This window comes from Chaetura pelagica, unplaced genomic scaffold (assembly GCF_000747805.2).
Source record: "Chaetura pelagica isolate M959 unplaced genomic scaffold, ChaPel_1.0 scaffold612, whole genome shotgun sequence".
Classification (NCBI taxonomy): domain Eukaryota; kingdom Metazoa; phylum Chordata; class Aves; order Apodiformes; family Apodidae; genus Chaetura; species Chaetura pelagica.
In genome coordinates, this window is record NW_009952448.1 from 66,692 (window position 1) to 93,541 (window position 26,850).

A 26,850-nucleotide genomic window follows, 5' to 3' on the forward strand; every position below is an offset into this window, starting at 1 on the left:
AAGCTGAGGGAACCTGTGAGTGCCCTTGGTTCCAAGCAAAAAAAGAAGAATTCTGCCAGGGAAGAGCTTGTGGCATTAAAAAACCTCTGCATCCAAGGGACCAGCCTTGCAAGTGAAAAAGGGTCCCCTGCTTCAACTTGAAAACACAGGAAAACTTAATTCAACAAAGGAGCAGAATTACAAGTTTTCTTTTAAAATTGGGAGGTTAAAAATATCTTCTGTTGGTCTGCAAATATAAAATGGGGGGGAAGGGGTGCTGGAGGGGGTGTGTGCTGGTTTTACCAAGGTCTGCCACAGTTCCTCCTTTGACAGGCGTGTTCTCACTGTCTTTCTTTGGGTTCACTGCAAAAGGGAAAAAGATTGAAATTAATGAGTAACCACCAGACAAGGCACAACTATCCAAGCCAGCAACCTTTTACTATCTTATCAGTAGCCAGTTTTGCTGTCATGCCTTTGCAGTTCAGAAGAGTTCATCTGTGCAGTGGGAGTACAACAGATCTTTTGTTTGATTTCTCTGTCATTTCTCATCTGAAGACAAAGCAGCTTCTATTCATGCAGCTACTGGACTAGGCATCTACTCCTTCCACCTGTGCAACACGTAGCAGCTCTTACATGCAAGTTCAAACCAGGTAAAAACAAAACAGTGTGACACTCAGAAAGGCTTGGTGTCAAGGACTTGACAGAAGGAATTATTTTTCTGAGTTACCTTTACTGAACAGGTTCTGCACAGACCAACACTTCCCAGGGGAGAATTTAGCACTGAAAGCATTGGTGTGTTGCTAGAATTTCCACACATTTCATGAGCTTCTCTTGGGTACTTGTCATACAGTCCTTTTCCTCCAGCAAACCCCATCCCCCAAAACATGAAACTCTCTCTAATGTGCAGGAAGAATCCTAAAATAGGTGAAACTAAACATTTAGGTGGATTCTGGCAAACTTATTTCAGAAAGGCCAGGGAAGGAGAACCTGCTGCCTTTCTCAGCCATCACATCCCAACCCCTGAGCAGACAGATGGCACAGGTCCCACCTGGCCCCACAGCCATGAAGCAATTCCAAGATTTGACAAAATACTTGTGTATTTTTTCAGTGCAGTTTAAGCAAGTTTTAACCTTCAGAAAAGCCAGTGTGTGCATATGTTACCATTTTTGGGAAGTACCACTTCTTCTATATTAGGTACTGGTGTGGGATCCTCCATGTCCTTTGTAAGATCTTCCTGCTCATCTTCTTCTTTCTGCCCTCTTCTTTTCCCATATAAGGCTGCTTGTCTACAACAGATCAGACACAAATGCTCTGCCAGCTGCAACTCTCAGATGTTCTCATCTTGATGTTAGTCTTTGGGTATCAGAATTACAGGACTGGCTCAAAGCACTTATGAAGACATCAGTGCTGTAGGAAATGGTGCTGGTGGAGTTAATTAAAAATATCCTCTGCATTATTAGAACAAAGGAAATTTCAAAGGAAGAGTCTTCCCCACTGTTTCAAGACTGGAGAGCACCACTGTGTATAGATCTTGATCCCAACCCAAAAGTGCCTCCAGCATGTTGGCAGCACTTGGACTCCAGTGAGAGTCAAGGGAGCAGTGACTCAACTCACATCTGTCCCTTTTCAAGTGGCAATAAGAGCATCTGCTGCAGAACAGAAGAGGCAGCAGAGCTTTCCAAGGCATGGAATGCTGCCTTCTGTAAGGAAAAGGGCTGGATGAGGAACAAAGGCAGAACCCCCATGTCTCTCCTTACAGGATCTGAGTCCAAGTTTACATTTGGAATTACAAAGTAATTCTTTTACCTGGACTTTTAACTCGTTCTCGCTTCAGATGATAAAATTCTAGTCTTGTCTTATCAGAGCCCAACGGGTCTATTAAACAAGACCTGAATTTTTAGTTCAAAAGTGCTCCTCTCCCTATCCAGACATAAACCCTCATAATTAAGCTTTTATTCGGATATAATATTGGCTTTTTTCCTTTTTCTTTTCTTTTTTTTTTTAGGAGATCAAACCAGCACTAGGAGAAACCTCTGATCTGCAGTCACAAATGCAAGTGCTGATGCTGCATTTAAGAGGCAGACCCTGAAACACCTGGCTACAAAGATTAAAATACTCCTCAATTAAATGCAGTCATTTATGGGGCTACACTTCAAGAACTGGGCATGTACAACATGACTGCACCAACAGAAGTGGGTTGAGTCACTTTAGAAGCAGCCAAGCAACTTTCCATTGGGCAAGTTCTCCTCTTGATGCAGCAATGAGCCCCATCCCTGGCACAGATAATGTGACAACCCACCACCAGGTTCTCCCCCTGCAGAGGAGTCAGGAAATCACACACACTGCCCCAGCAAAACTACACGGGTCTATTGCAGAATTGTATTGTATGCTAAGGTGAGACAAGTGAGAGAGGACAGAGATCGCCCCACAAGTGATTCTTGAAAAAAATGGGCCTCAAATTAAGACTTGGAGACTCACCCTTTCTTCCCTGTCTTCTTTCTAGACTCCACAGGAGTGGGGGGTGGAGAAGGAGAATGCTTCCTCTTCCTTGTGCTTGCTGCTGCTTTCCTGTCTCTCCTCTCCGGGCTCCGCACGGGCTGTTGGGGAAGTGAAGCAGTCAGCTCATCCCCAGGCTGCACTCAGCCTCTGCAGGCCAGGCTGGATGGGGCTTGTGCAGCCTGCTCTGCTGGGAGGTGTCCCACTGGGGTTGGAACCTGATGATCTTTAAGGTCCTTCACCATCCTATGGTTCTATGAATACATCTACAACAGAGAGGCTAAGAGCAGTATCACAACCTGCACTGCATTCAGCTCCAGAACCTTCCATCTGTCAATGTGAAAACCCCTCATTTTTCTACTGTGCTCTGAGAGCAAAATTCAAAGGCTGATGTGTGACTGGTTCACTCCATCAGAAGAGATTTCCCAGTGAGTAGCCTGGTCTCAAGGTTGAGCAAATGTGTCTCCAGAATCCTAACTTTGGGAGGCACCTGGGAGGCTGCTCTGGAAGGCATACAAGTATTGGTTAACAAGGATTTTGGTCCAGACAATTCAGAAATCAAATATTAACTGATGCTGTTTCATGCACCCATGTCCTGAGAAAGCAGAATGGGTCCTACTTCCTACCATTCCCAGGAAGGGGGGAAACCAAAAAGGGATATTTACACTTCTGGATAAAGGACGTACAGCAGAAAAGAGCTAAAACTAAAATATGTTACCAGAGGGACCTCAAACTGTTTAACGGGCCTAATTTTAGCAAGTCTGAGTGCCAAAAAATTTGGTTCATGCAGAGATACACTGTAATAGTGAAGTAAGGAGAGAAGCACCTACCTCTTCATTCTTCATGGAGATTCTCTGTCGAAAACTCACTGATTTCCTGTTCTCATCTACCTCATAGTCCTCCTCATTCATCCATTCATTGAACACATCTGTGTCCAAAATCCACTTGGCATGAACCTAAAGAACAGAACATTTCAACACGCGGATGGTTTTTGAAAAAATCACTTCACAACATACCTAGAGGAATGAAGGAAGCACCTGCAGCTTTGGTACCAGGGCCTGAACTTCAGAGCATCTCCTTGAAATTTCACACATAAAGAGACCACAGGTCCATGAGGCAATATGGTAAGGGATGGACATGCCCATCAGTCTCCTAAATGCTAAGTCTGCTCCTCTATAATTTTTAACCCTCCTGAAGAGCAAGGTCAGCTCTCACAGCTGGGACAGTGGCTCTGTTTTAAAAGCATGCTTTGGATGCTGAAAAACACCATCAAAATCTGACAGATCACCTTGGCAGATATGCTGAGAAACACCAGTTGTTCAGCTTTAAAAAGAAAGTTTTAACTAGAATTAACCACTTAGAGGTCTAGTATTGTGTGATTCGGTGTGCTGTGTGCTGGCCTTCACTTACATAGCATGAGTTAGGCCACAAGCTGTGGAATTTCACATCATTTTCTTAGCAATTCTCCTTGCAGCTGGTACCGTGCTGGGTTTTGCCTTTAGTGTGAGAAGGAAGTTGGTAACACACTGATGTTAAGAAAGGTTTTTCCTAAATCTAGGACCTTTCCATTTCCCATCTTCTGCTGAGGAGCACAGGTGCACAAGGAGCACCAACCAGAAGATCAGGAGGCTACAACCATCACTAGAAGCTGCAACTTGACAAGGTAAGAAGACCCTGGAACGAAGGTGATTTCTTGGTCTGGGGTCTTTTAACACCTTATTGGATCCTCTTTGAATGCTTGGGCAGCAGCTTCTCCTTGAACAGCCTATATGGGACCCTCAGCCACCACCTTTGCATCCTCTCATCTCCAAACATCCAACTGCTGGCAGTGGGTGAGCCCACCTGGGACCTCTGGAGCAGAAGGCACCTCAGAGTCAGCACCAAACTCCCCTGAGCAGCCTTAGTGGAAATAGAGTTTTTGCTGCAGCTTTTGGTGGTGTGTGACCTGATCAGAGTAAATCACATGAAAATAAAGAGGGAGTGTGGCCTGGCCAGCATAAAACAGACAGGGATAAATAAAGTGATGGGAAATCTGCCCAGCACAGAGGATACCCTTGGCTGAGGTACTAAACACTAGGGAACGAGTTGTTGGCACAGCCAATCTAACAAAAGAGCACACAGAATCTATGCTGAGAAGGCCAGCCAGTTGTAACTACAGGTGAGAAGCTGGCAGAAGGGTGGTCACTGCATGGGACCCTGGACCAGAGACTGGGATTCCATGACAAAAGGGTCATGGGGATGTTTGGGAAAACAGAGAAAACAGGACAGCAAATGATCCAAATGTGGCCTGTAAGGACGCAGGGGATCGAGCTGCTTGGCAGCCAGGGCTCTGGAACTGAGCAGGAGCATCTGGAACATGTGGGGAATGGGGGTGACCTGAACTGGAGCAGAGACCTGACAAACATCCTGGGGATTTCTGGGGATGGCTCCTACAGGCCCTGGGAAAATACAGAGCAAGGATGGCACAGAACTTTAACAACAGGCTCTTGATTAGTGTCTTCTGTGGATCAGGCAGCCCCCAGCACAGGGAAATACACCAGCCTGGGTGGCTGGGAGAAAGTCTGCCAAAGATTCAGTGTTGCTGTGTCTGTGTGTGATGGACACAGGGAAAGGTGAAAAGCTGAGCAGACTGGAGACATGAAAAAAAACAGAAGAGTCTAAGATACATTTACTGGCCATGGCTCTAGCAAGGAATTTAGAAATGAAAGGCAGAGGAGGAAGAAGATCAGATGTAACATCTGAACTAAGACCAGGAAAAACAGAAAAGGAAGAAATGCTGGAAAGGAGTGTTATTCCTGCAGAAAAAGACAAGAGGAAGGAACTATTACTGGGCAGAATTGCCCTGAGATGATGACAACAGACTAAGAGAGATTGAATGGGGTGCGTGTGACTCCCTGAATTACGTGTTTGCTGCTTGGGCAGCAGCTTCTCCTTCAATGGTTGGATTGTACCACAAAGACAACAAAAACCAGGAAGACTTGGCCAGGTCTTGGAAAGAAAAGATTGACTATCTTGACTTAAACCAGCACCCTTCAAGTACATTTCTAGTTTACACAGCTGAATAATGAAATTATTGAGCTTCAGCATGACTTACACAGTAACAGTGTTAGAGGTAACTACTTGGAGTAATTAAGCAGTGTTTGAATAGACATTAAGGCTGCTTCTGACCCAAGTCACTCTCTTTTAACTCTGCTGTTCAGACCAACAGGGTGCACACTGATCATCACTGCATTGCTATGCATGAAAGAGCAAGCCCAATAAAAGGACAATAAAGCAGTGTTTATGCTGATGATAACTGCTCTCTACTGATCACTTGCAATGAGCTAAATCAGAAAGACAAACCATTTCTGTAGAAAGAAAACCAGTTTTGTAGAGAACCTAAATAAGGCTTCTGATGTTGGTTTGAGTGCTCACAAGATGTTCAACAGATAAAGCACTGACTTTTCCCATCATTATGACACCAGTTAATGGGAATTCTGCTCTTAACTGGAACCTTTCCATAAAGAAAGGTGAGCTACAACCCTCAGGGATTCTTTCAACAGCTACTGATCTTCTCAGACTCTTCCACATGGGCTCTAGTTCCAGGGCCAGCTGCATTCACACATCACAGCCCCTTAGCCAGGCCAAGGCTTTGGGCATATTGAGTAAAATCAAGAGACTTGAACTGTGCCCTGCACCAGGAGCAGAGAGAAGCTGGTGTCTGCAGTGGCACTGAGCTGAGACCAACTCAAGAGCTGCCACAGCAGTGTGACACCAGGGGACAGCAGAGCCCAGGGCCACACACAGCCAGACCACAGCTCCACTTTGAGCCCATTAGCTGAAGCTGCTGAAAATAAAGCTGAGCTTACAGTCATGCAAAGAGAAGAGCAAGATTTCAACTGCACCACAGAGTTCACAAATTGAGATGTTCTCTCCTGAAGAATCCTCTGAAATTTCCCTATTATCAAATCCTAGTATTTTTTGGCAATGTAATTTCTGGGTTGTAGGACAAGATGAATTTCCTGCACACAAAGCATGTCTGAAGCCCTGCATTACATGTGTGTGGGAACCTCATGTTTCTAACCTGATAGTTACTTTCTCCAGTAATATTCTTCCAAAACCACCCAGCATTTCCCCACTTGCTCCCCTCCCACCTGGCACAATGTCTCTGTGCCTCCCCAGCAGCCCTCAGGTTTCATCCCAGAGACACCTGCCCTTCAGGAGCAGTGGAAGGACCTACCTTCAACACAAAACCCCTCAAGTCAGGCCAGAATCAACATGGTCATTTTGGCACCATCAATCTGTCATTTTCACTCAGAAAATAAAGGAATTTTTTTCAACAATTTGGGGGTTTCCTCCCCAAAGGAACAAAGTGTTTTAGACGTTGCCATTATGGCTCCAGAAATATCGCTCTGCTTTTCTTTACAGAGGGAAATACAGTCAGTGTTCCTCAGCAGCACATTAAAACATCCACCTGGTGGCACCTGAGCAGGAGTGACACCAACACAGTAAGGTGGGCAGCTGCTGCAGAGAGCCTTACCTTCCAGGGCTTCTCAGGAATGGGAGGATCCTCAATTTCAGCATCTACTTCGTTGGCGTGAACCCAAGTGTCGTAGCTAATGAGAGGAGTCAGAAAAACAAAATTGGTCCCCTGGGCTTTTCATCCCCAAAGAAAAGCAGCAGGAAATATTTACTCAGCAACTTTGACATGCGCAAATCATAACAGCAAAGAGCTTTTCACTCAGTGAAAAGTCAAAGGAATAGTTGCTGTTTTCTGCTACAGGCAGGACAGACTCAAGAGGGAGGGCCCCAAGGCTCCTCACACACATTTTTAACTCTCAGAATTGAAAAGCCAACTTCAGCTTAACCCTACAGATCCACTCTCTGAATTCAGGGTATAAATACAGTTTGAGTCACCTCTTCAAACCCTGATACTAAGTTAATTAACTTGTTTCTATTCTTCAGACTTTAAAGCAAGAGATCCTGGATTCCTAGAAGAAAGCAGAATGCATCCTCTCCTTCCACCCCTGCTGCTGGAGAACCCACTTGTTATTTACACTCACTTTTCAATGTGCTGTTCCCTCAAAAGTCTATTTATAAATACAAAGAAACTACATCCAGTAACTACACCCAGTAACAGCAACAGCCAAAATAGTTTGTAATCAACACCAGGAATGTACTGAGCAACTGGGTAAGTCCTGTGCAAGAAGGTGTTCAGCTTTGTATAGATATTCATAAATACAGACACACAGACTGAGGGTCAAGACAAACTTGACTACCCAGGTGACACAAATATAGAAATGTTTAAAGGTTCTTCATGTGTATGAAGAAAAAACTTCAATGTGATGGTTGTCTTACTGACTTTATGGAAAGGCTCACTTCAAAGTCTGGTTCAATTTGCAACCTCACTAGTGGCTCTGCAGAAAAACAGACTGTCCTTTTCTAACCACACCCAGGAGCCAGATGGGAATGCAGATTTCAGTTTTAAACCACGGATTAAGTCTTTTCATGCTTTGGACACTGAGACAAATGGCAGCAGTGCCACATTACTGCATGGTTATGCTCCAGAAGAGAACCTCAGCTTGTCTCGTACTATGAACAGCAATGCAGAGCCATTCAGAACCAAACCATAGGAATGCAAATGTGTATTTGGGTTAAATTTTGAGGTGAGCCAGTGAGCCAGGCCTGAGCCTGCCCCAGTCTCAGAACAGAGCAGACACAGCACAGCTGGAGCCAGGACATTCCACCACAGAGCACTGCTCTCAGGGGAGGCAAGACTCAGTGAGCCAAAGGAGAAGCCTGTTTGAGAACATGGATTTTCCCACTTGCAATTTTTAATCAAGACTTTTCTTTCAACAAACTTCAGTTTAACATTTGGGGTCTGCTTTCTTCCCCCATCCTTCTTTACCTGTCTGGAAAAAAGCCCCAGTGTACCAGCACCTGCTTGTCTTTCTTCATCACAGGTCTCAACCATTCATCTGCAAAGGGGAAAGAGATTCAGCATCAGGCTCAGGTTATGAACATCAAACACTGCTTTGTTTTTCCTACAGTCTAACAGTGAAGATATTGCAACCAACTCTGATAAACCCCTCCTGCAGTGCAATGCCCAGGGCCTGGCTGCCACACTTGCCTGCACTGCCTTTGCCAGGGCTACACAGGCATCTGCTCTGCCTGTATTCAAAACAGATGTGACATTAGAAAAGCCATGTTAATGCTAAGTTACCTTTCCTCTCCTGGACACAGAGATTCCTACCCTAACACACTCCAGATTAAGATCCAAAGCAGCTTGTAGCAATCACCTGTTTCTCAGCAGAAGCAAGAGGCACTTCTGGCTGACAGGCACACATTCCCTGCCAGCTCATCTCATCCTGTCTCATCTCCCAGACTCCTTGGGAGTCAGAATGGGACAGAACTGCTCCAAGATGACATTCAGTAAAGACGCAACAGGGACAGAGAGAGACATGCTCTGATCTGTCACTTTTTCTTAATCCTTCTATGGACAAAAAGCCTAAACTTCTTCTCAGTGGTAAATATTTCCTCTCTGCCTTTTTGCAGCCTTGTTTTGCAGCCTCATTAACTTCTTACAGTGATTTGTACTTACTGCAAAAGACCTTCCCATTACTCAATTCTACTCTCAACAGGTATTTAAAAGAACAACAGAGTTTTGAAGGAAGAATGTCAGGGCAGGGGGTGGCAGTGAAACAGATTCATAAAAACTTCCTAGAATAGCAGAACTTGGGTTTAACTTTCTCCCCTCACAGCTGTGCTAACAAGGGATCCAAGACTCACTGAGCAGCCCTGCCCCTCAGCTGGTGTGGCAGCAGGGCAGGCGCTCAGTCTGACTGTTGCTCTAAAGGTGTTTTTATTTTTAAACTGCACAGGTGTTTTTATTTTTAAACAGCCCCAGTGTAACAGCCCCTGCAGCCCATGTACTGAGTGTGTGGACTGAAAGAGAAACCCTGAGGATTTCACCCTGTGTGAAGCTACACTGCTTGAATTCATGGCTGTTTTCTCACCTCAGTAGAATAATCAGAATTTGGAAGAGCTCTAGCTCACCTGCAGGGCCACTGACTACAAGACAGAAGGGATTTATTGTGCTTAACCGTTTGCTGAGAACCTGAAGTGGGTAGAAACAAACAGAACCCGCTGTCTAGGCAGGACACAAACAAGGGGACAATTCATCCACGAACAGAAGCTTCCATCTAGTGGCCACCAGATGCCAGAGCACATCAGGTAAAGGTTATTTTTTTCAGTAAAGCTCAGGTTCAACAACGACCCATAAGGCAATTAAATGTATTTAAGATGATAAAATCAAGAGCTGCATGTTGGTGCCATTTGCTGCAGGACACAGGGGTGAAGCTGCTTTTGTGGATCCTGTGCATCCATCCCGGGGCAGACTGCACTGGAACAGAGCCAGCAGTCCCCACATCAGGTCTACTTGTCACTGCATCCACCTTGCCACATCACATGCCAGGAACATGACAGAGCTTCTCAATTCTTATTTACTTGAGCATCTATCTACCTTTCCCACATCCAGGTGATTCCTTACAATGTTTCACTCAACTTTCTGACCCATACTTGGAACCAGATGATCCTTAAGGTCCCTTCCAACTTGAACCATTCTGTGATTCTATGATGCTTACACACTAGGGGACACCAAAGGAGCAACACAAGGAAAAAGACAGTGGTAACTTTAGTTTCAAGCCTCCTGCTTTTACTATCCTTCCCTTTAAATGTAAATCAATGTTAATTTCTTCAAGTTCTTCCAGACACTTTGCTCTGCTCCCCTTCAGCCTCCAAGTTATTTGGGACAAACAAAATATGTCTCTGCATTCAGCAATAAATAGTATCTCAATTTCCAGGGCAATCACTGAAAAGCAGTCAGTGTTCTGCATCTGAATCTGAAAATTAATTGCATCGCTTAAAAATGTGACTGTTACACCCAGTAGTTAGAAGCAGGACACAATGATTTGGAGTTGTTAATCCCAGAAATACTTTTCCAGTGGCTCTCAGGAGCAGGCAAGGAAGATTCTGTGTCTGTGTGAAAGCTTGCTTAAGTGCTGATGGGATTTAGTGCCAAGATTATTTCCCTTAAAAAACCGGAAAGCAACTTTACCATCATCCATTGAGGTAGGACTTGGATAAACATGGTGTGTAGCCTTTGATTTCTCTTCAGTTACTGTTCCCTGTGGGAAAGGTGGAAGAAAAGGAGAAACTGCATCAGAAACCTTCAACACACTATCACAAATTTCTCAGCTGCTTTTTTTACCCACCTCCCATGCAACCCAGAAACACTGCAGGGTAATTCCAGTGCAACTACAAAGTGCCAAAAGAAAGCAATTAATGATTTTAAGATTGCTGCCAAATTACTTTGTTGTCTCTTGCTCTTTTCATCTCAAATCCTGTCTCCTCCCAGTTCCTTCTGCCTCAATTCTCATAATAAATTATTCAGCTATCAGCTCATACAAACCTACTGGTGAATACTTGGTAAGAAAGCATCTGTAGCTTCTTTCCCACTGAGCACACATGTAGGTCCAAAACAATTTCTAAGTATGACAGTTTACATAAGATAAAGTCAAGGGGGAACTTGACTAGAAATGGCTGCCCTGAACAGAACCTCAGTACCCAAGAAAGGCTGCATGTCAAGAGACAGAATGAACAGCCCTTCTTTCAAAAGAAGCCTCCTACATCAGAGAACAAAGGGAGTTCACTGGAAATGCACTAACATGATGCCACTGCTTGCCAAATATTAAAACACAGGAACACTTTTTCTTCTTGGTGGTTCAGGGCACCATTCTCTTGTCATGAGAAGCAACACGTCCTTCTTGTGCTTATGTAGCTGCCACGAGCAGTGGCAGATGAGGCACTTCCCCTACATCTGAGGACAGGCCAGAATTATTGCTCCTATTAGACCTACATCATCATGCAAAAAAATTCTACTACGTATGTGTTAAATAATCATGGGACAATGCTTAGTGTGGCCAGTCAAGAAAACCCTGTCCTGCCCTCACATGGATAAAATAGATCCTTATGGATTCATATAATCCAGAATATATATATACAAATATACCCTACATATATATATAAATCCATAAGGATTCTCCCACATGCTGCAGACACCTTCAGTCTCCCAATATGAAGAGTCATTTCCAAGGACAGCAGCAATCCAGCCTGCAGAGGAGTTATTTTCACACAAACTGCTCCAAAACATGTTATTCAAAACTTAGATTCCACAAATACTTAACAGATTTATTTAAAGGAATTAAGAGCATATGGGATAAGTTACAGCCAACAAGATGCAAACAACTGACTTGGAAAACAGGATCAGGAGGAAGAAAACTCAAGCAGCATGAGGACACACTGCACTGTGGTAGCAACATCTGCAGCCTACTCTGGGGTCAGGGGCTGAAGGGCAAGAGCTCCTACACCCACACGAGTTCACAGAGCTGGGGAAAGGGTAAGGGGTGCTCTGAGCAACAGCAAAAAATAAAACTGGAAAGTAAGAAGAAATTAAAAGTGTCCAAAGGGAAAGAATGAACCAAGAACCTGCAAAATGTCTAAGGAACAAGAGCGGAAATTCCCCCTTCAGCTGAAGACACTTCTCTAGGTATCTGACCTTGGCTTTGTGAATCTAATCACTACAATTATTTCCTGTGGAGCTTGAAAAACCCCCCATGCACAAGAGAACAGGAACTCTTTCTCAGCTGCTGCCTTGACTGAAGAGAAAGGGATGAAAAACTTCAAATTCAAACAGCAAACTGTTGTAGGGCTCATTCCCTGCCCCTGCTAAACTGATGTGGCTGGGAGCTACAGACCTAACAGGCTGGAAGTTCCCTGTCCACACAACACTTATCTTGAAGCAGATAAGTGCTAAATCTCACTCATTACTTGCTTTCAAGTTCCAAAGTTATTATTCTGGCTCTTCTCAGAAGAATCCTCAACACTGGTAAGGAAAAATCAGAAAAATGTGACTACTAGAGCCAGTAACAGCAGCATCTTCATCAGCAGAAAGAATAAACATCCTACTGACACAGCTTTTTATGGGCCCAGAGGTCAGACTGTGCTGGGACAAGAGATACACAGCCCTTCTCCATGTGCTGCAGGAAGGATGTGGGAACACCAGAGAGGAGGGAGCTACAGGTACTAGGGGTGGAATGGAGGGAAGATGACAACAACTGGTAAAAAAATATACAAGTAAATCAAGACACGGAGCAAGCACAGGTGGCAACACAAAACCAAGGTGAGGATTCAGCAGAGAGGGCAGTGATAGGACAAGCAGTGATGGCTTTAAACTGAAAGAGGGAAGATTTAGATTAGACATCAGGAAGAAATTATTCCCCATGAGGGTAGGAAGACACTGGAACAAGTTGCCCCATCCCTGGAAGTGTTCAAGGGCAGGTTGGATGGGGCTTGGAGCAACCTGGGCTGGTGGGAGGTGTCCCTGCCCATGCAGGGGGTTGGGACTGGCTGATCTTTAAGCTCCCTTCCAACCCAAACCATTCTATGGTTCTATAATTCAGAGGCAGGTAAAGGAAGAAAGCTTAAAAAGCAGAATTAGGGACAATGTCTGTTCTCAATTCTTCATATCCCTTTAGAGACAAAGCTGCCTGCTTCAGAGTTCCCATCATTCATGGATATAGCATGCTTTGAGATCCTTTAGGGAAGGAAAATTCAATCAGTAACTCTAATTTAAGCCATAGCAAGCATCCTGAGTCAGCTGTATAATTAAGAGTAACTTGTGAAAAACTACAGAACTGAAGTTGAGATGATGGCTCAGAATCATGACACAGGAAATACATTTAATCTGGAAAAGAAACAGTTTACTTTGGCTACAGCCATCAATTACCAAAACACAAAGAGTATCAGACCTTCTGGAGCTCACATTCCAGGATACTTCTCTCCAGACAAGTGAAAGGACTATTTACACTTTTAAAAGATGAAGCTATTAATCTTGTTCAGCTCATAATTTAGTATATTAAATTACAACAGCAAGATGTTGACTCTCTAGGAAACACAGCACCTACCCAGCCAGAGCCCCTTGTTGCTTGTGTTCTCTTCAGCACAAGCAAGAAAAAAAGCCAAGTGAAATAAATCAAAATAGGCAGTGATCACTTAATGAAGCTGCTCCTTCTGCTGCCCCCACACCTCTACAACAGCTGCATCACAATGTTCTTTGGTCTCCAGTGTGGACAAACAGAGTTTCTGTTCCTTCAGGTATTGCACATTCCATGGGGGGGCTGCCCCAGCTCACTGAGCCACCAGAGCTGCTGCTCACCTCAGATGTACTTTTAAGACAGAGTGATGATTCAAGCTCCCCCTGAGGATAACCAGGGAGAGCATTTTACAAATGGGGAATGGCTGAAGTGACTCTGCCTGTGCTGTCAGGCACAACCCAGACATAACTGATGTCCTGAACTCAGGCAAACACACTTTATTTAACAACTGACAAAACACTTGTTTCAGACATGCTGCTCAAACAGTTACCTGGTGACGTTTGACAATATCCTTCAGTTTATTGGCCAACTTCAGCTCTATATCTGGAATGAGGTAGATGGTTGGTCTGCTCAGACAGTTGTTCTAGTGGAGAGAAGAAGGGAAGAAATTAGCAGCTCCCCTGTGCCATACATCAGAAAGTTCCCCTTAAAATCACCAGTGCTTCAAAAAGCTCAAAAGGAACATGTATCAGCTTGTGACCCAGCACATTAACCAGCTCCAGAAACTCTAACATAGTATTTCTCCTGCCAAGGTCTTTTCCTGGGTTTCTTTTGGGTGTCTGCAGAGCTGCTGTTGGCTCCATCAGAGACATCACAATGGATGAAGGGAACATGACCCCTTCCAACCCAACCCATTCTATGATTGTGACCCAGTGCAGCTGTTCTCACCTTCCTGCTTTCACATAATCTTTAATGGAAACCATAATTAAGAAAATAATTCTGACAGGCTCTGAAAGACTTTGCTTGAAAGGGAATTTAAGTCTCTGTGTGTCACCTTCCAAACCTGCATCTGTCCTGCTGCCCTGACATGCAGATTCATGCATTTCTGCTGTATCTGCAGGCACACAACCTGTTAATACTGATTTTAACATGTATTCTATTACGGACTGAAACCACCACACAATGGCAAGAGTTTTTCATAATGACATCACTGCTTCTTTTGCTCTCCTTCCTCCTATTTCCACTTTTAACAAGCACCTGATATTTACATCTTGACTATAATGTACACTGAGCTTGGTTTTAGAGTTGGAAAATAAATAAATTCCATTATTCACACAGGGCAGTTACATTTTTTTTTCATTTCAAAAGAGACTCCACAGAGCTTTGAGCTGCTCTCTTACTTGTTTGGTAAAGCAGGAGTGTCTAAAATGGATCCTAACCTGAAAGAAGCCAAATTTGTATCATGGTTAAAGGCTCAAGAAAGTCAGCACTGGGGTGGGTATGTACAGAATCAGTTGTTCAGCCCAGAGGATGATTCTTTCACAGGAAGATGGAGACACTCAGGATGCTTTCTCCTACCTTACACACAGGTTTTTCTCAGTATCAATGAAAACATCCCTCAGTTTCCAAGCAGTAACATGGAATTATTACTAAAATGGGTGGGAGAGGGAGGGAAGAGTGTAATATTCCTGTAGGAAGGTAACTCTTCAGTGGGTCCCAACTGAGGTACATAAAAAGCTGGTGAATCCCTTCCCCTGAGCATGTGGAAACATGGAGTTCTGAACAGGAGTTTCTTGCCTGCACTAGTGTTTTCTCAATGTTCATGAACATCTCCACGTTTCGATCCATCCGGGACGGATTCTGCAGGTCAAACCTCCGCCTGGGAAAGAAAAGGAGTCAAAAATATTAAATTCAACTCTCCCACATTCAGCAGCCAAGAATCTTTCACATTCCACATCAAAAACAGTATCATAAGAACACTTAAAGCAACATCACAAATATTTTTGCTCCACTTGGCAGCACAAGCAAGAAAACCCAGAAGGAATCAAATCGATACAATGCAACTGGTTTGTGAGATGTTTCAGAAAAAGGGAGGTTTAGTGTCCAACCAAACCCTGCACCAGGGCTGTGCACTCCACCACAGCCACAAAGGGGTGATTAAACAGAAACATCCCCAAACAACAACTAGATGAGAAAACTCATGTACAAGCTCTCATGTTTCTCTTACTTCCAGTTGCACCATCCACCAGTCCCAGATTCTACCCCAGGAAAACCACAGCAATTCACCTGCCTGAGATTTTCCAAACCACTGATGGACTTGAGAACAAGCCTCCCCCCCACAGCACACAGGGAGCATTTTATGGCCTTTATTGGACTTTGGTACTTGAAAGGTTGCTACTTTATTGATGAAGTCATCAAAATCCCTGAAATATCCTTTTAACCAGTGAGGGCAGTGACAGGACAAGGGGTGACAGTTTTAAATTGAAAGAAGGGAGATTTAGGTCAGACATCAGGAAGAAATTCTTCCCCATGAGGGTAGGAAGGTGCTGGAACAGGTTGCTGTGAAGCAACAACAGAGAAGCTGAGGCTGCCCCATCCCTGGCAGTGTTGAAGGGCAGGTTGGATGGGGCTTGGAGCAGCCTGCGCTTCTGGGAGGTGTCCCTGCCCATGAAGGGGGTTTGGAACCTGATGATCTTTAAGGTCCCTTTCAACCCAAATAATTCTATGGTTCTATTCCATGACTTTGTAACAATGCAGGTTTAAGTGTTGATCAGAAAATCTGAGGCTTTCTACTGGGAAGAGCCCCCAGGGCCTCCTGAAGGCATCCTGCCAGATGCACCTGAATCATACACGTATTCTGAAGACATGGACAAATCAACTCAGATGAAGAACCCATAATGGTGACCCCCAGGAACCCAAGGTGGGACAATCAGCACTAAGGCCAGTCAGTCCCTCACCAGGCTCAGGGGCCCTACAGCACAGGCTCATCATCCCCAGCCAGGGTGGACAGTGCTGGAGGAGCTTCTGGCACAGAACTGGGCCTGACCTAGAACAATCCATCCTTTTCCAGAGCACCATGATGTATTTAGATAATCACATTGTTGACTCTCAGATGTAAAAAACTGTCTGGTACACATTTTACCTCCCAAATTCTGGGAAAAGCTGCTGCTAGAGTCTGAAAATGCTCTTAAAACTGGAGTGCTGAGCTGGTGTTGAGGAGCAGCAACACCAGCAGATGGGGACTTCAGCATTTAAAATAAAATTAAAATTGCCCTGTACACTTATCAGAGTGAAAAAGCCATGTACTCATCACCATGCAGTGACTGGTAGGCTTCATCTTTAAAATACAAGAATTCACTCCTGTGCCCACATCTACTGACAGTTTCTTTTCAACACATGCTTGTTTTCAGTAACACAGCCAATCAATATCTAAGTTGAAAAATACACAATGAAGGTGAAACCAAAGCAACATGGATTTGTAGTCACAAAACCACCACCACATGCCTTGGCACCACATCAATATTGCACTGCTAAATTAGACAAAAGACACTTCAGCTGAGACCACCAAGTTTTTCTCCACTTGAGGCTCTCTGGTATTTTCAGGAAGTTGCCACATAAAATATGTTGTGTTGGGCAGCACTGGAAATATTCACTATAAGTGAATTATGGTTTCTCTCCTCAAGCAGGATTAGGGACTCCTCCTCTCACACTAAGGACCTGGGAAACAGCTTGAGGATCATTTCCTAGTGTTTTTATTGGAATTGTCTTTCAATTTTAAAATAAATGGATGTCTCTAAATAGCATTGTGCCTGCTGAAAGGTTTACACTGACTTTGAGAAGCAGTCTGTCAGCTCACTGCACAACACAGTAATTATTTTACACCTCTAATACGTGGGATTTTAAAAACCAGGGCCAATCCACTCTCCAGCATTCACCTACTGACAGCTCCAGTCTGTATTCCAAACTGGCTTCTCAGTTTCCAGGAAGTGAAGTTAAATGCCAAAGAAACACCATTTTGTATTTTCCTACACAACTAAGAAAGTCTTCAGTACCCATGAAACAAAAGATACTTCAAGCATTCCAGTTTGACCACAATTTTTATATTTGGTTGTCTAAAACCCACATTACTAGTTCACTGAATGCTCTACGTGCCCCCAGCTTTTGGCCTGCTTTTGAAACCCACACTTGAAGAGAAGCACATCAACACGTTAAGCACCAACACTTATTTTGAGTTGCCCATGTAGATAAAATAGTTATAATTCTTCCTGTCCTGGGTTTAACTGATACCCCCTGACAGGTTTTAGCAAACAACTGCTTGGATTGCAGGGAGAGACAAGGTATGTCCTGCTGCACTGGGTAAGTGCACTTGTCAGACATACCTATTATGACGAGGAAAGGAACTTCTCCTATAAGACAGATCATTCACAAACAGGTTAAGCAAGAGTGACAATGCACACCAATAAAAACAAAAAGCATATTTCAGGCAAAACACCACATATTATTTGGTTGAGTCAGTGAAGGATACATTCCAAGCTCTAAGTCTGATCCTCAGAGTTAAATTCCAGAATTACTTCCCTCTACACCCCACATGCACAAGCACATGGCACTACCCACACTAGGTCTGAGGGGTCAGCAAGAGAGGGAGAAGAGAGGAGGTCATCATGGATCTGAGTTTTGCTGACAAACTTTAATGCCTGAAAACTAAATTTGGTTGGAAAAAATGCAAAGTTTAAATATTCATGAAGTTGGAGCTGCCTAACTCCTTTATCTTAAGGCAAAGAGGTAGCAAGACACCCCTGAAAGGCCACAAGGAACACTACAGACACCTATCATGCCCTGGGTGTTGGGAATGCTGGAGTAGAAGACAACCTGGCAGCAGCCGATTTGTACCAGCCTTCTGATCCACCCATCTCAGACACCTATTTACCTGCTGGGAGCATAAAATGCTCCTCAAAACAACCAACCAGAACACAACTTCATTTCTGTCTTTTAATTTTGCTCTTGTGGGTAAAAGAAACAGTCAATCCCTGGAACTCTGCTCCAGGTCTGCACAACATCAGGAACTATTTACATTCACCCACAAGAACAATCTCTGCTTACTTTTCTCTAGTAACTTTTCATCCTCTGTTTTTTTCCAACCCTCCCAACAATAAACAGATTGTAACTTAGGAACATACAGGCCACAACACTGCTGGGATGTCACAGGAATAGTTTCATGCCCGTGTCAACAGCTACATGAGCAGTGCTTCTAACTACTGGAACTCTTCGTTTATGGAAAACAGCATTTTTAGGGAACTATGCAATGTTCCCTGTTTCCTCAGTTAGAACTAGACCCTAGACTCACTACAATAATGAAGATTCACATCTTATAGGTGGGAAATGGCAATTCTAAGATACTGGTTAATTTGCTCAGCCATACAGCAAGAGTTTGTAATTAACTCCCAACCTAGAAGCTCAAGCCCTCAAACTTGGACAACCTATCTTTACACCTGGAAGTGTGGCAGTGTGACTTTGCTACCATCAGCAAAACAGGAAATAATTTCCTCTTCCCATCTCCAACTCCCTTGCCTACCCCATTTTCCATAAAGTATTAAACTTCAAGTAGTTTGCACAGGCATTTTGTGTGCTTAATTCCATGCAAAAGGTGTATAAATAAAAAATAAAAGCTTACCAGCCCTGTTCATTCTTGTATTTGTAAGCAGCACCAAGAATGTGACATAATGTACCTCCAGCTTTGAAATCCATGAAGCACTTTGCCTAGAACCCAAAAGAAAAGTGAAAACACAGTGACACTGACTTTTATTAATACACACAAAAAAATGTACACTTGTTGGCAGACCTTTAGACATCTAAGGTATCAAATGCACAGCTTAATTTTCTGATTAATCACTTCTGGAGTTTTACATTATCCCTTAAGAATGTTTTGAGAAGATTAAATGCATTTGCTTTAAGTAGAATTCTTCATGCTTACAAGCAGAACCTGGTATATCTGAAAGCTCTAAGTCCTTCCTTATTTGAGTAGCTTGCAAAAAATTCCTTGAACAACTGTAGAACAGAAATCCAAACTGTTCTTTGAACATCTGCTTCATAGTAAATTAAGCCTAAAATTGTAGCTGTCAGTTAAGCAGCTCTTAATCTGTATTAAGTAAAGCAAAACAAACCATTAGACACGAACATCTAAAACCCAGGCTCCATATTCATCACGGCTCCTCTCCGTTCAAGTCCTTCCTGTACCACAAAGAAAAAGTGTTTGCCAAGATTTGAGAAGGTCACTGTGCAGATTCACCCTTAAATACTAAACCCAGCTGGTTTCTTCACTGTCAATTTTAGCAGAGCAGGCACAGATTCACAAGCAGCTACTCCAAATTCAAGAGCTGAAATTAAATCAGCAGCACAAGGAGACCAAAAAGCTCCAGATCTCACCAAGTCCCATCTGTCAAATCTTACTAAAGAAGCAAGAGACAGTTTCCTAGACAGAAAGGGACACTTTCCTGATCAGTTGTAGTTCAGAATTAACCAGGCTACTGTCAGAGTAACCTCAGAAACAGAAGACAACTGGGGAGCTGAGCTGAACACCCAGCAGCCCCGAGGAACCAGCCAGTGAAAAAGGCAGCAACACATGATGTGGCAACAGAACAAACAAAACCTGTTTCTGTCCCCCAGGCACTGATGCACATGCCAATGGGACAGATAAACCCATCTGACCAAACCACAGAAAAAGTCTTTTTTTTTTTGTCTTTTTTGTTTTTTTAAGTTCTTCTAACATGTAAAAATTCACTTACAAACATGCACTGAAGTGAAGTGACCCTGGAACACTAACAACTGACTGCAGATCTCACCTGCTTCGGGCAACTTTTATAGAGGAGCAGGAGGCTGTAAAAAAAGCTTTTCTAGGCAAGCAGGAGCATTTGCCAGACACCTTCAGAGATATTTAAAGAAAATTGTTCTAACAATGAACTGAAATGGCAAAATGAGGCAGATCCATCACCTAACTATTTTTCTACAACAGAAATGAGTGTTCTGCTGGAACTCAGCATCTCCTGGCACTAACAAGGCTGAACCCACACCTTCCTGCCCCACCAGAAGTGCACAAGGGGCAGGCTGGAGCTGACACCTTCTGCTGCTGTTCCACTCAGTGTAAGATGCACAGCCACCTCATGGAATGGTTTGGGTTGGAAGGAACTTTAAAGACCATCTAACTCCACCCCCCTGCCACAAGCAGGGACACCTCCCACCAGCCCAGGCTGCTCCAAGCCCCATCCAACCTGCCCTTCAACACCCCCAGGGATGGGGCAGCCACAGCTTCCCTGGGCAACCTGGGCCAGGCTCTCCCCACCCTCACAGCACACAATTTCTCCCTCCCATCTCAGCTCCAGCTCCCTCTGCCAGCTGGAAACCCTTCCCCCTGCTCCCATCCCTCCCTGCCCTTGTCCCAAGCCCCTCCCCAGCTTTCCTGGAGCCCCTTCAGGCACTGGAAGCTGCTCTCAGGTCTCCCTGGAGCCTTCTCTTCTCCAGGCTGAACACCCCAACTCTCCCAGCCTGGCTCCAGAGCAGAGCTGCTCCAGCCCGCCTAGCATATCCAGGGCCTCCTCTGGACTTGCTCCAACACCTTCTTCATGTACTGGAACAGTAAATGAAATCTCTTTTTCTTGCACATGCTGAACATACAGACCAAGATCAGTCTACTTTTGAGTTTCTCAGTAAAACCAAAGCCTTGTCTAATTCATACAGGAGGGGCTGGGGAGCTGTTTCATGGCTGGGCTGGTCACCAGCAGCTTTCCAGGAGCTGCCTCCTGCAGGAATGAGTGGCAACACAAAGCTGCAAACACACAACAGCCTCCCCACTAGTTTCTCTACATTAGGAATGTTTCTGATCCAGCTGCTGCCTTACTTTTTAGATGAGAACAGGCCATCTTCTCTAAAGCCCACTATATTACACCCCAGGAGTTATTTGGTGACACAGAATGAACAACAAGCTACAGTCTGAAGCATTCATAGTTCATTCTGCAGCCAGGCAGCTAGGATGGCAGCCTGGGATGTTGATGAAACATGGTCCTCCTTGGCTGGAGCTGTAATGGGAAGTCAAACAGCCCTGTGAGACACCAAATACACCCGTGTCCAAGATCAACAGAGAAAGATCCTTCATAAGCATTCAGGAGGAACAGAACTGCTCCGCCTGCCATCTGCTTAGAGCCTGGCTGTGCAGGGAGAGGAACAAAGAGCCCAAAGCTGCCTCACAGGTACGTGCCAGCTCAGCAGCTGCTGGCACCTCAGGACTGGTTTTACCAACCTAGACTCTACTGGGGGAGCAGGGTCTGATCAGGAGCTTGGAAAACAAAATGTTTTAACATGCTCAGTGATTTTACTGCCATAAGACTTGGCTCTGGGCACACAAGTGTTGGTTTACAAACACAGGCAAACACTGTCTGCTGTAAAATAAAGAGTAAAATGATCCTGAGGTGAAGCCATCAGACCTAGTGCCCAGGAGATTTGTGCAGCACTGGTACACGGGACTTAAAGTGGGCCTGTAAGTAAGATAGGGACAGACTTTTTAGCAGGGCCTGTTGTGATGGGACAAGGGATGTTGGGTTTAAGCTGAAGGAGGGTCAGGCTCAGACTAGATAAAAGGATGGAATTTTTTACACTGAGGGTGGTGAGACACTGGCCCAGGTTGGCCAGAGAGGAGGGAGATGCCCCATCCCTGGAAACACTGCATATTGGGTTGGATGGGGGTCTGAACAACCTGATCTGGTTGAAGATGTCTCTGCTCACTGCAGAGGTTGGTCTAGATCTTTGAAGGTCCCTTCCCACCCAAGCAAGTCTATGGTTCTAAGTTGCTGTCACTTGCCTTCAGCTGTCCTACATAGCCATGGTCACCCAGACTCAACTTTTCCCATTTTGCTGATATTCTGGATGTATCACACAACTGGCTGACATCACCAAGCAAAGCCCACCTCCTCTGTTATTGGGAAACTGCTGATCCCACTGTTGCACCCCATGCTCTGCAACTCCAGCTCAAGGGCTACTGCTGCAGCTTCACCTTCATCAAGCTGCCCACCAGCAGCCCACATTCAACCTATCAAGGCCAGATCTTCCTGCATGACCAAGGTAACCCTGGAAGGCAGCCCTGCATGTGCCCCCACAATGGCAGCCCCTCAGGCAAGTTCAGATGTTACTGCCACACACAGCAAGTCCAGCCAACACTTAACCATGAAAACCAGTTCTTAAGGAGTGCCTGTAAATATATAGTGTAAGAAAAATTTACAAACCGTTGAATGCCAGATTGGAAGGGACCTCAAGGATCACTTGGTCCAACTTTTCCAGGTGATAATATAGTTCAAATGAGGTGGCCCAGCATCTTGTCAAGCTGAGTCTTAAAACTGCCCCATGTAGGGAACCCCACCACTTCCCTTGGGAGAGCATTCCAATGTCTTAACTGTTCTCATGGAGAAACATTCCCTTCTGGAGTCCATTGGAATCTCCCCAGAAGCAACTTGTACCCATCACTCCTTGCCTTTTCCATCAGACTCCTTGTAAAAAGGGAGTCTCCATCTTCTCTTTCAGAGACAAAAGTCCCATTTTAAAGTGTCAGCAGACTCTAGCAAGACCCTCATCTCAAACTGTGGTCATTGCTACCAAGATAAAAATAACTGGCTTTTAACAACCAGTTAAAACCTCTTTTGCCAAACAGATAAAACTGCCAATAAATGAGACTCTCTTCAATATTTTTACCCAATGAAATCTACCATAACAAGGCAATTTATATCAACTTGCCACAAGTTAATAACTTTATAGAGTCTTCAAATATGTGAAATTGCAAGTGAACTAATTAGGGTTTTTTTTGAGCATTTTGCTCTTGATCTATTCCCAGACCCTGTAAACCATCCTTGCCAAGAATAGGAGCTTCAAGACAGAACTAACAACCCTCTCTCAAATGCAAGGTCCGTTCTCAAAGCACTCAGCAAACTGTTTGAATTGTATCCCAGCAGCTGAAGTCTGCAGATACTCAGATGCAGTACAGGACAGAGATGTTTACCTCAAATACTAATGGAAGAGACCACCAGTATTCCCAGCTTCCCTTTGTCCCTGCCTGCTCCAGCACTGCAGACACTTCTGAAGGTGAGGTGCACTGGCTAGTACTTGGAAAATAAACACAAAGACTCTCAGATGAACTGGGAGAACAACCTTGGTTTGACATGTACTCCTCAGGAGGTGCTCCTGGTGAGCCACATCCCAGTGTTTAGCAACACCTGCAGTTCTCAAGACCCAACACTTCATCTCCCCTAAGCTGCATAGATAAGGGGAGCAGTGCCAGGTGTTCATGGAGAACAGCAGCACACAGGGCTGGAGCCTTTAGCCACGGCACTTGTGAGCAGTGGTCACAGCTTGAGGGCTCCTGCAGTCACCTGCAGGGTTGTTTCTTTTACACGACCATGTCCTCCTCCTCTTCAGCTTCAGATCCTCCCTCACCAGCAACATGGCAACTCTGTATGGTCACTAAGATAAAACACAGACTTTAAACCTCTTTTAGCTTCATTTAACTTAGTCTAGTTGGAGGTGCTCCCTGCCTATGGATGGGAGTTGCAACTAGATGATCTTTAAGGTCCCTTCCAACCCAAATCATTCTATGATGATTCGTTCCAGTGGAAGTCTGCAATAGCTTTCCAATCCATGTTTGGAGATAAGTAATTTCACTTGAGCTATCCCTTTGCCCCTCTCCCTTCCCAAGTCAGACACAGTCCTGCAAATCTGAAGCATTTTTCACACCTTCAAAGGGCTCCGGCACAACAAAGCCCCCTCAGCAGCCTGAGCCAGGACCTTGAATTACATGCCTGAAAAAGTAAAAGCAAACCTTGTCTTAAGAGCACATGCTGCATCTTCTCATGAAAACAATACAAAGGAAGATGTACTGATGAGTTGTCTTCTCTTGGAAGTAACCAGGAGCAGAAAGATCCAACTGCTCCAAACTCAAGCTGAATAAATGGGATCAGATTAGATCTTCCAAACAGCAAGAATGGTCAGACACAGGAACAATGTATTTACAATGCCTCTGAAATCTTTTTTACCCATTTTTAAGATAAGACAAATTGCTGTAAAACTTGAGAGCACTCAAATGGTTTATCAGCTGGTTGGATATGGGTACAGTTTTATGGTCTATGCTGCCATATCAAAATCAAGCACCACAATGTTCACCTCTGAGGTATCAGGTGATCAGATGGAAGAGATGCTGAGCTACATCTTGAGCAGCACCTTGTGCTGCTTCCTTGTGCACTCCTGAGCACTAAGAGATTCACTCAGGAAGTCTGAAAACTCTTCTCATGGAGAAAACACAAATGAATTCACATCCTTCACAAAACAAGTTACAGCAGCAAAATATCGAGGGCAAAAAAAATGACCATAAAATAATAGAAGTAGCATTCTGTGAGTGGTGGCACAAAGACAGTAATTGCAACAGTTTTCAGAACAACTTCACTTTATGATACTGCAAATATTTCCAATTTAGTATGTATATCTGAAAAGATCCCTGGGCTGCATGACCTTGGGTTCCCAGTGAGCCCTGTGGCAAAGGCAGGCAAAGCATCTGAGGGGCTCCAGGATGGGGAGGGACTTGGGACAAGGGCAGGGAGTGAGAGGCCACGGGGATAATGGATTAAAAATGGAAAAGGGGAGATTTAGATTAAATGTTAGGAAGAATTCTTCTTTGTGAGGGTGGTGAGAGCCTGGCCCAGGTTGCCCAGGGAAGCTGTGGCTGCCCCATCCCTGGCAGTGTTGAAGGGCAGGTTGGATGGGGCTTGGAGCAGCCTGGGCTGGTGGGAGGTGTCCCTTCCCATGCAGGGGATAGGACTGGGTGATCTTTAAGATCCCTCTCAACCCAAACCATCCCATGATTCCACGAAAGCCCTTCCTGCCTCACAAGCAGGAACACTGCACAGACACATCCACAACAGCTGCCTTGGCCCTCAAAACCCACCCTAAACTGGCGAGCTGGGTGCTTGATACCACGCTGCAGTCCTTGCCCTTTGCAACCAGAATCCCTCTGTGACTTGGTCTGTACCATTTGCCACATCCCTCTTCCTTCTCTCAGTTGTTTGGAATTCATGCTCACTTGAACAACATTCTTCTGGGGGCAGGTAGGGACCCAAGCACAGCAGGGGTGGTCTCTGAACATCACCACTGGGAAACCACTGCTGAAGATATGCCAAGTTGGAATGTTAAATCACCAACCCCTGCAAGGCCCATGCTGCTTTTGTACACCAGTGCTGTGGGTGGAAAGCCACCCCAGACTTGTTAGGTAACTCCCTGCTACTGAAGAAGACACTAAAGCCATTTTTCAGCCTTGACAGCATCACAGGTTCAATGTTTAATCAACTGAAAGGCCCAAAGGACACTTGTTTGGTTTGGACAGTGCTTGTTACTCAGTTTAGGATCCATCAGCCCAAACATATTTGACTTAAAATTTACAAATTTGCATAGAATTTTACTAGAAATTAAAACCTTTCCACAGTATTCAAGAAATCCCTTTTAACACATAGGGAATAAGATTTATTACTTTGAAAAATCTGTTTTTAAGAGGAATGGACTATTTCAGCCTTTCCAGAAGGAGCACCAACCAAAGCTTCAGGCTAAGCAGAGATCTTCCCAGCACCTGGAAGGCCACCAGCAGCACAGCTACTGCAAGAAGGACATACCAGGCTGTTGTGACAGCAGCAGGTTAACCCCAGTACTCACAGGAAGCTTTGTGAAGGCAGGATTGGTGACATGTTTTCCAAAGGCATCTTCCTGGAATTGCAGCAGCTGCACCACCAGCCCAGCCAGTGTTTTATTGGTAGGAGCATCAGCCTGGACGTACTGAAAGACAAAAACCACATGCTGAGTTGGAAAAAAGGACAATTAAACATGAAGACTGGTTTACTAATTCCCCAGAACACTTAATCAGATGTAGAGCACAAATTAAGGATCACTGTGGGGCTGGGAGGTGGGGGTGCATGCACAGGGGGAGCACTAAACATTTTCCAAGCTTTACTGTTAAAACCCAGCACAAACCTGTGACCCACCATCAGTGCACGGCGGCCACTAGTGTTTTACAGACAGAGATTAACTACTTGAATCTGATTTGTACTTCCTAATAAAGGAACAGACTTAATTCTCATCTATACATACATGAAGCTTTACAGCAACTTTACAAGCTCCTTCTGTAATCAACCACTACAGGTTAAACCTAAAATCAACCACTGGTGCTACACAGTGTGTCACGTACAAAGAGAAAAACAGATCTGGACAACTTATGCAATGCTCTGTGCCAACCAAAGCACTTCCCAAGGCTGTACTTCTAATAAAACACATCTGTGAAGGGGAAATCACAGCATGGAATATAAAAAAAAAACAGCCCCACAGCTGCTGAGTTTTTATTACTTCTAATATTACAAAATTCATTCATTGGCTCTAACCTCCTCACCATGCC

General features: G+C 44.5%; 1 protein-coding gene across 1 annotated transcript in view; it reads right to left on the reverse strand.

The window, feature by feature from the left end:
- The window catches only part of SMARCC1 (SWI/SNF related, matrix associated, actin dependent regulator of chromatin, subfamily c, member 1), an 85,661-nt gene extending 59,427 nt beyond the window's left edge, over positions 1-26,234 (reverse strand). The window contains exons 1-11 of the mRNA XM_010008543.1: positions 26,118-26,234; positions 19,060-19,145; positions 15,186-15,267; positions 13,939-14,031; positions 10,571-10,640; positions 8,363-8,432; positions 6,995-7,070; positions 3,306-3,431; positions 2,458-2,576; positions 1,141-1,265; positions 283-342 (exon numbers count right to left, since the gene is read on the reverse strand). Coding sequence (XP_010006845.1) covers positions 283-342; positions 1,141-1,265; positions 2,458-2,576; positions 3,306-3,431; positions 6,995-7,070; positions 8,363-8,432; positions 10,571-10,640; positions 13,939-14,031; positions 15,186-15,267; positions 19,060-19,133 — 895 coding nt within the window. The 5' untranslated portion in view covers positions 19,134-19,145; positions 26,118-26,234. The remainder of the gene's footprint in view (positions 1-282; positions 343-1,140; positions 1,266-2,457; positions 2,577-3,305; positions 3,432-6,994; positions 7,071-8,362; positions 8,433-10,570; positions 10,641-13,938; positions 14,032-15,185; positions 15,268-19,059; positions 19,146-26,117) is intronic.
- Positions 26,235-26,850: the final 616 nt, after the last annotated feature.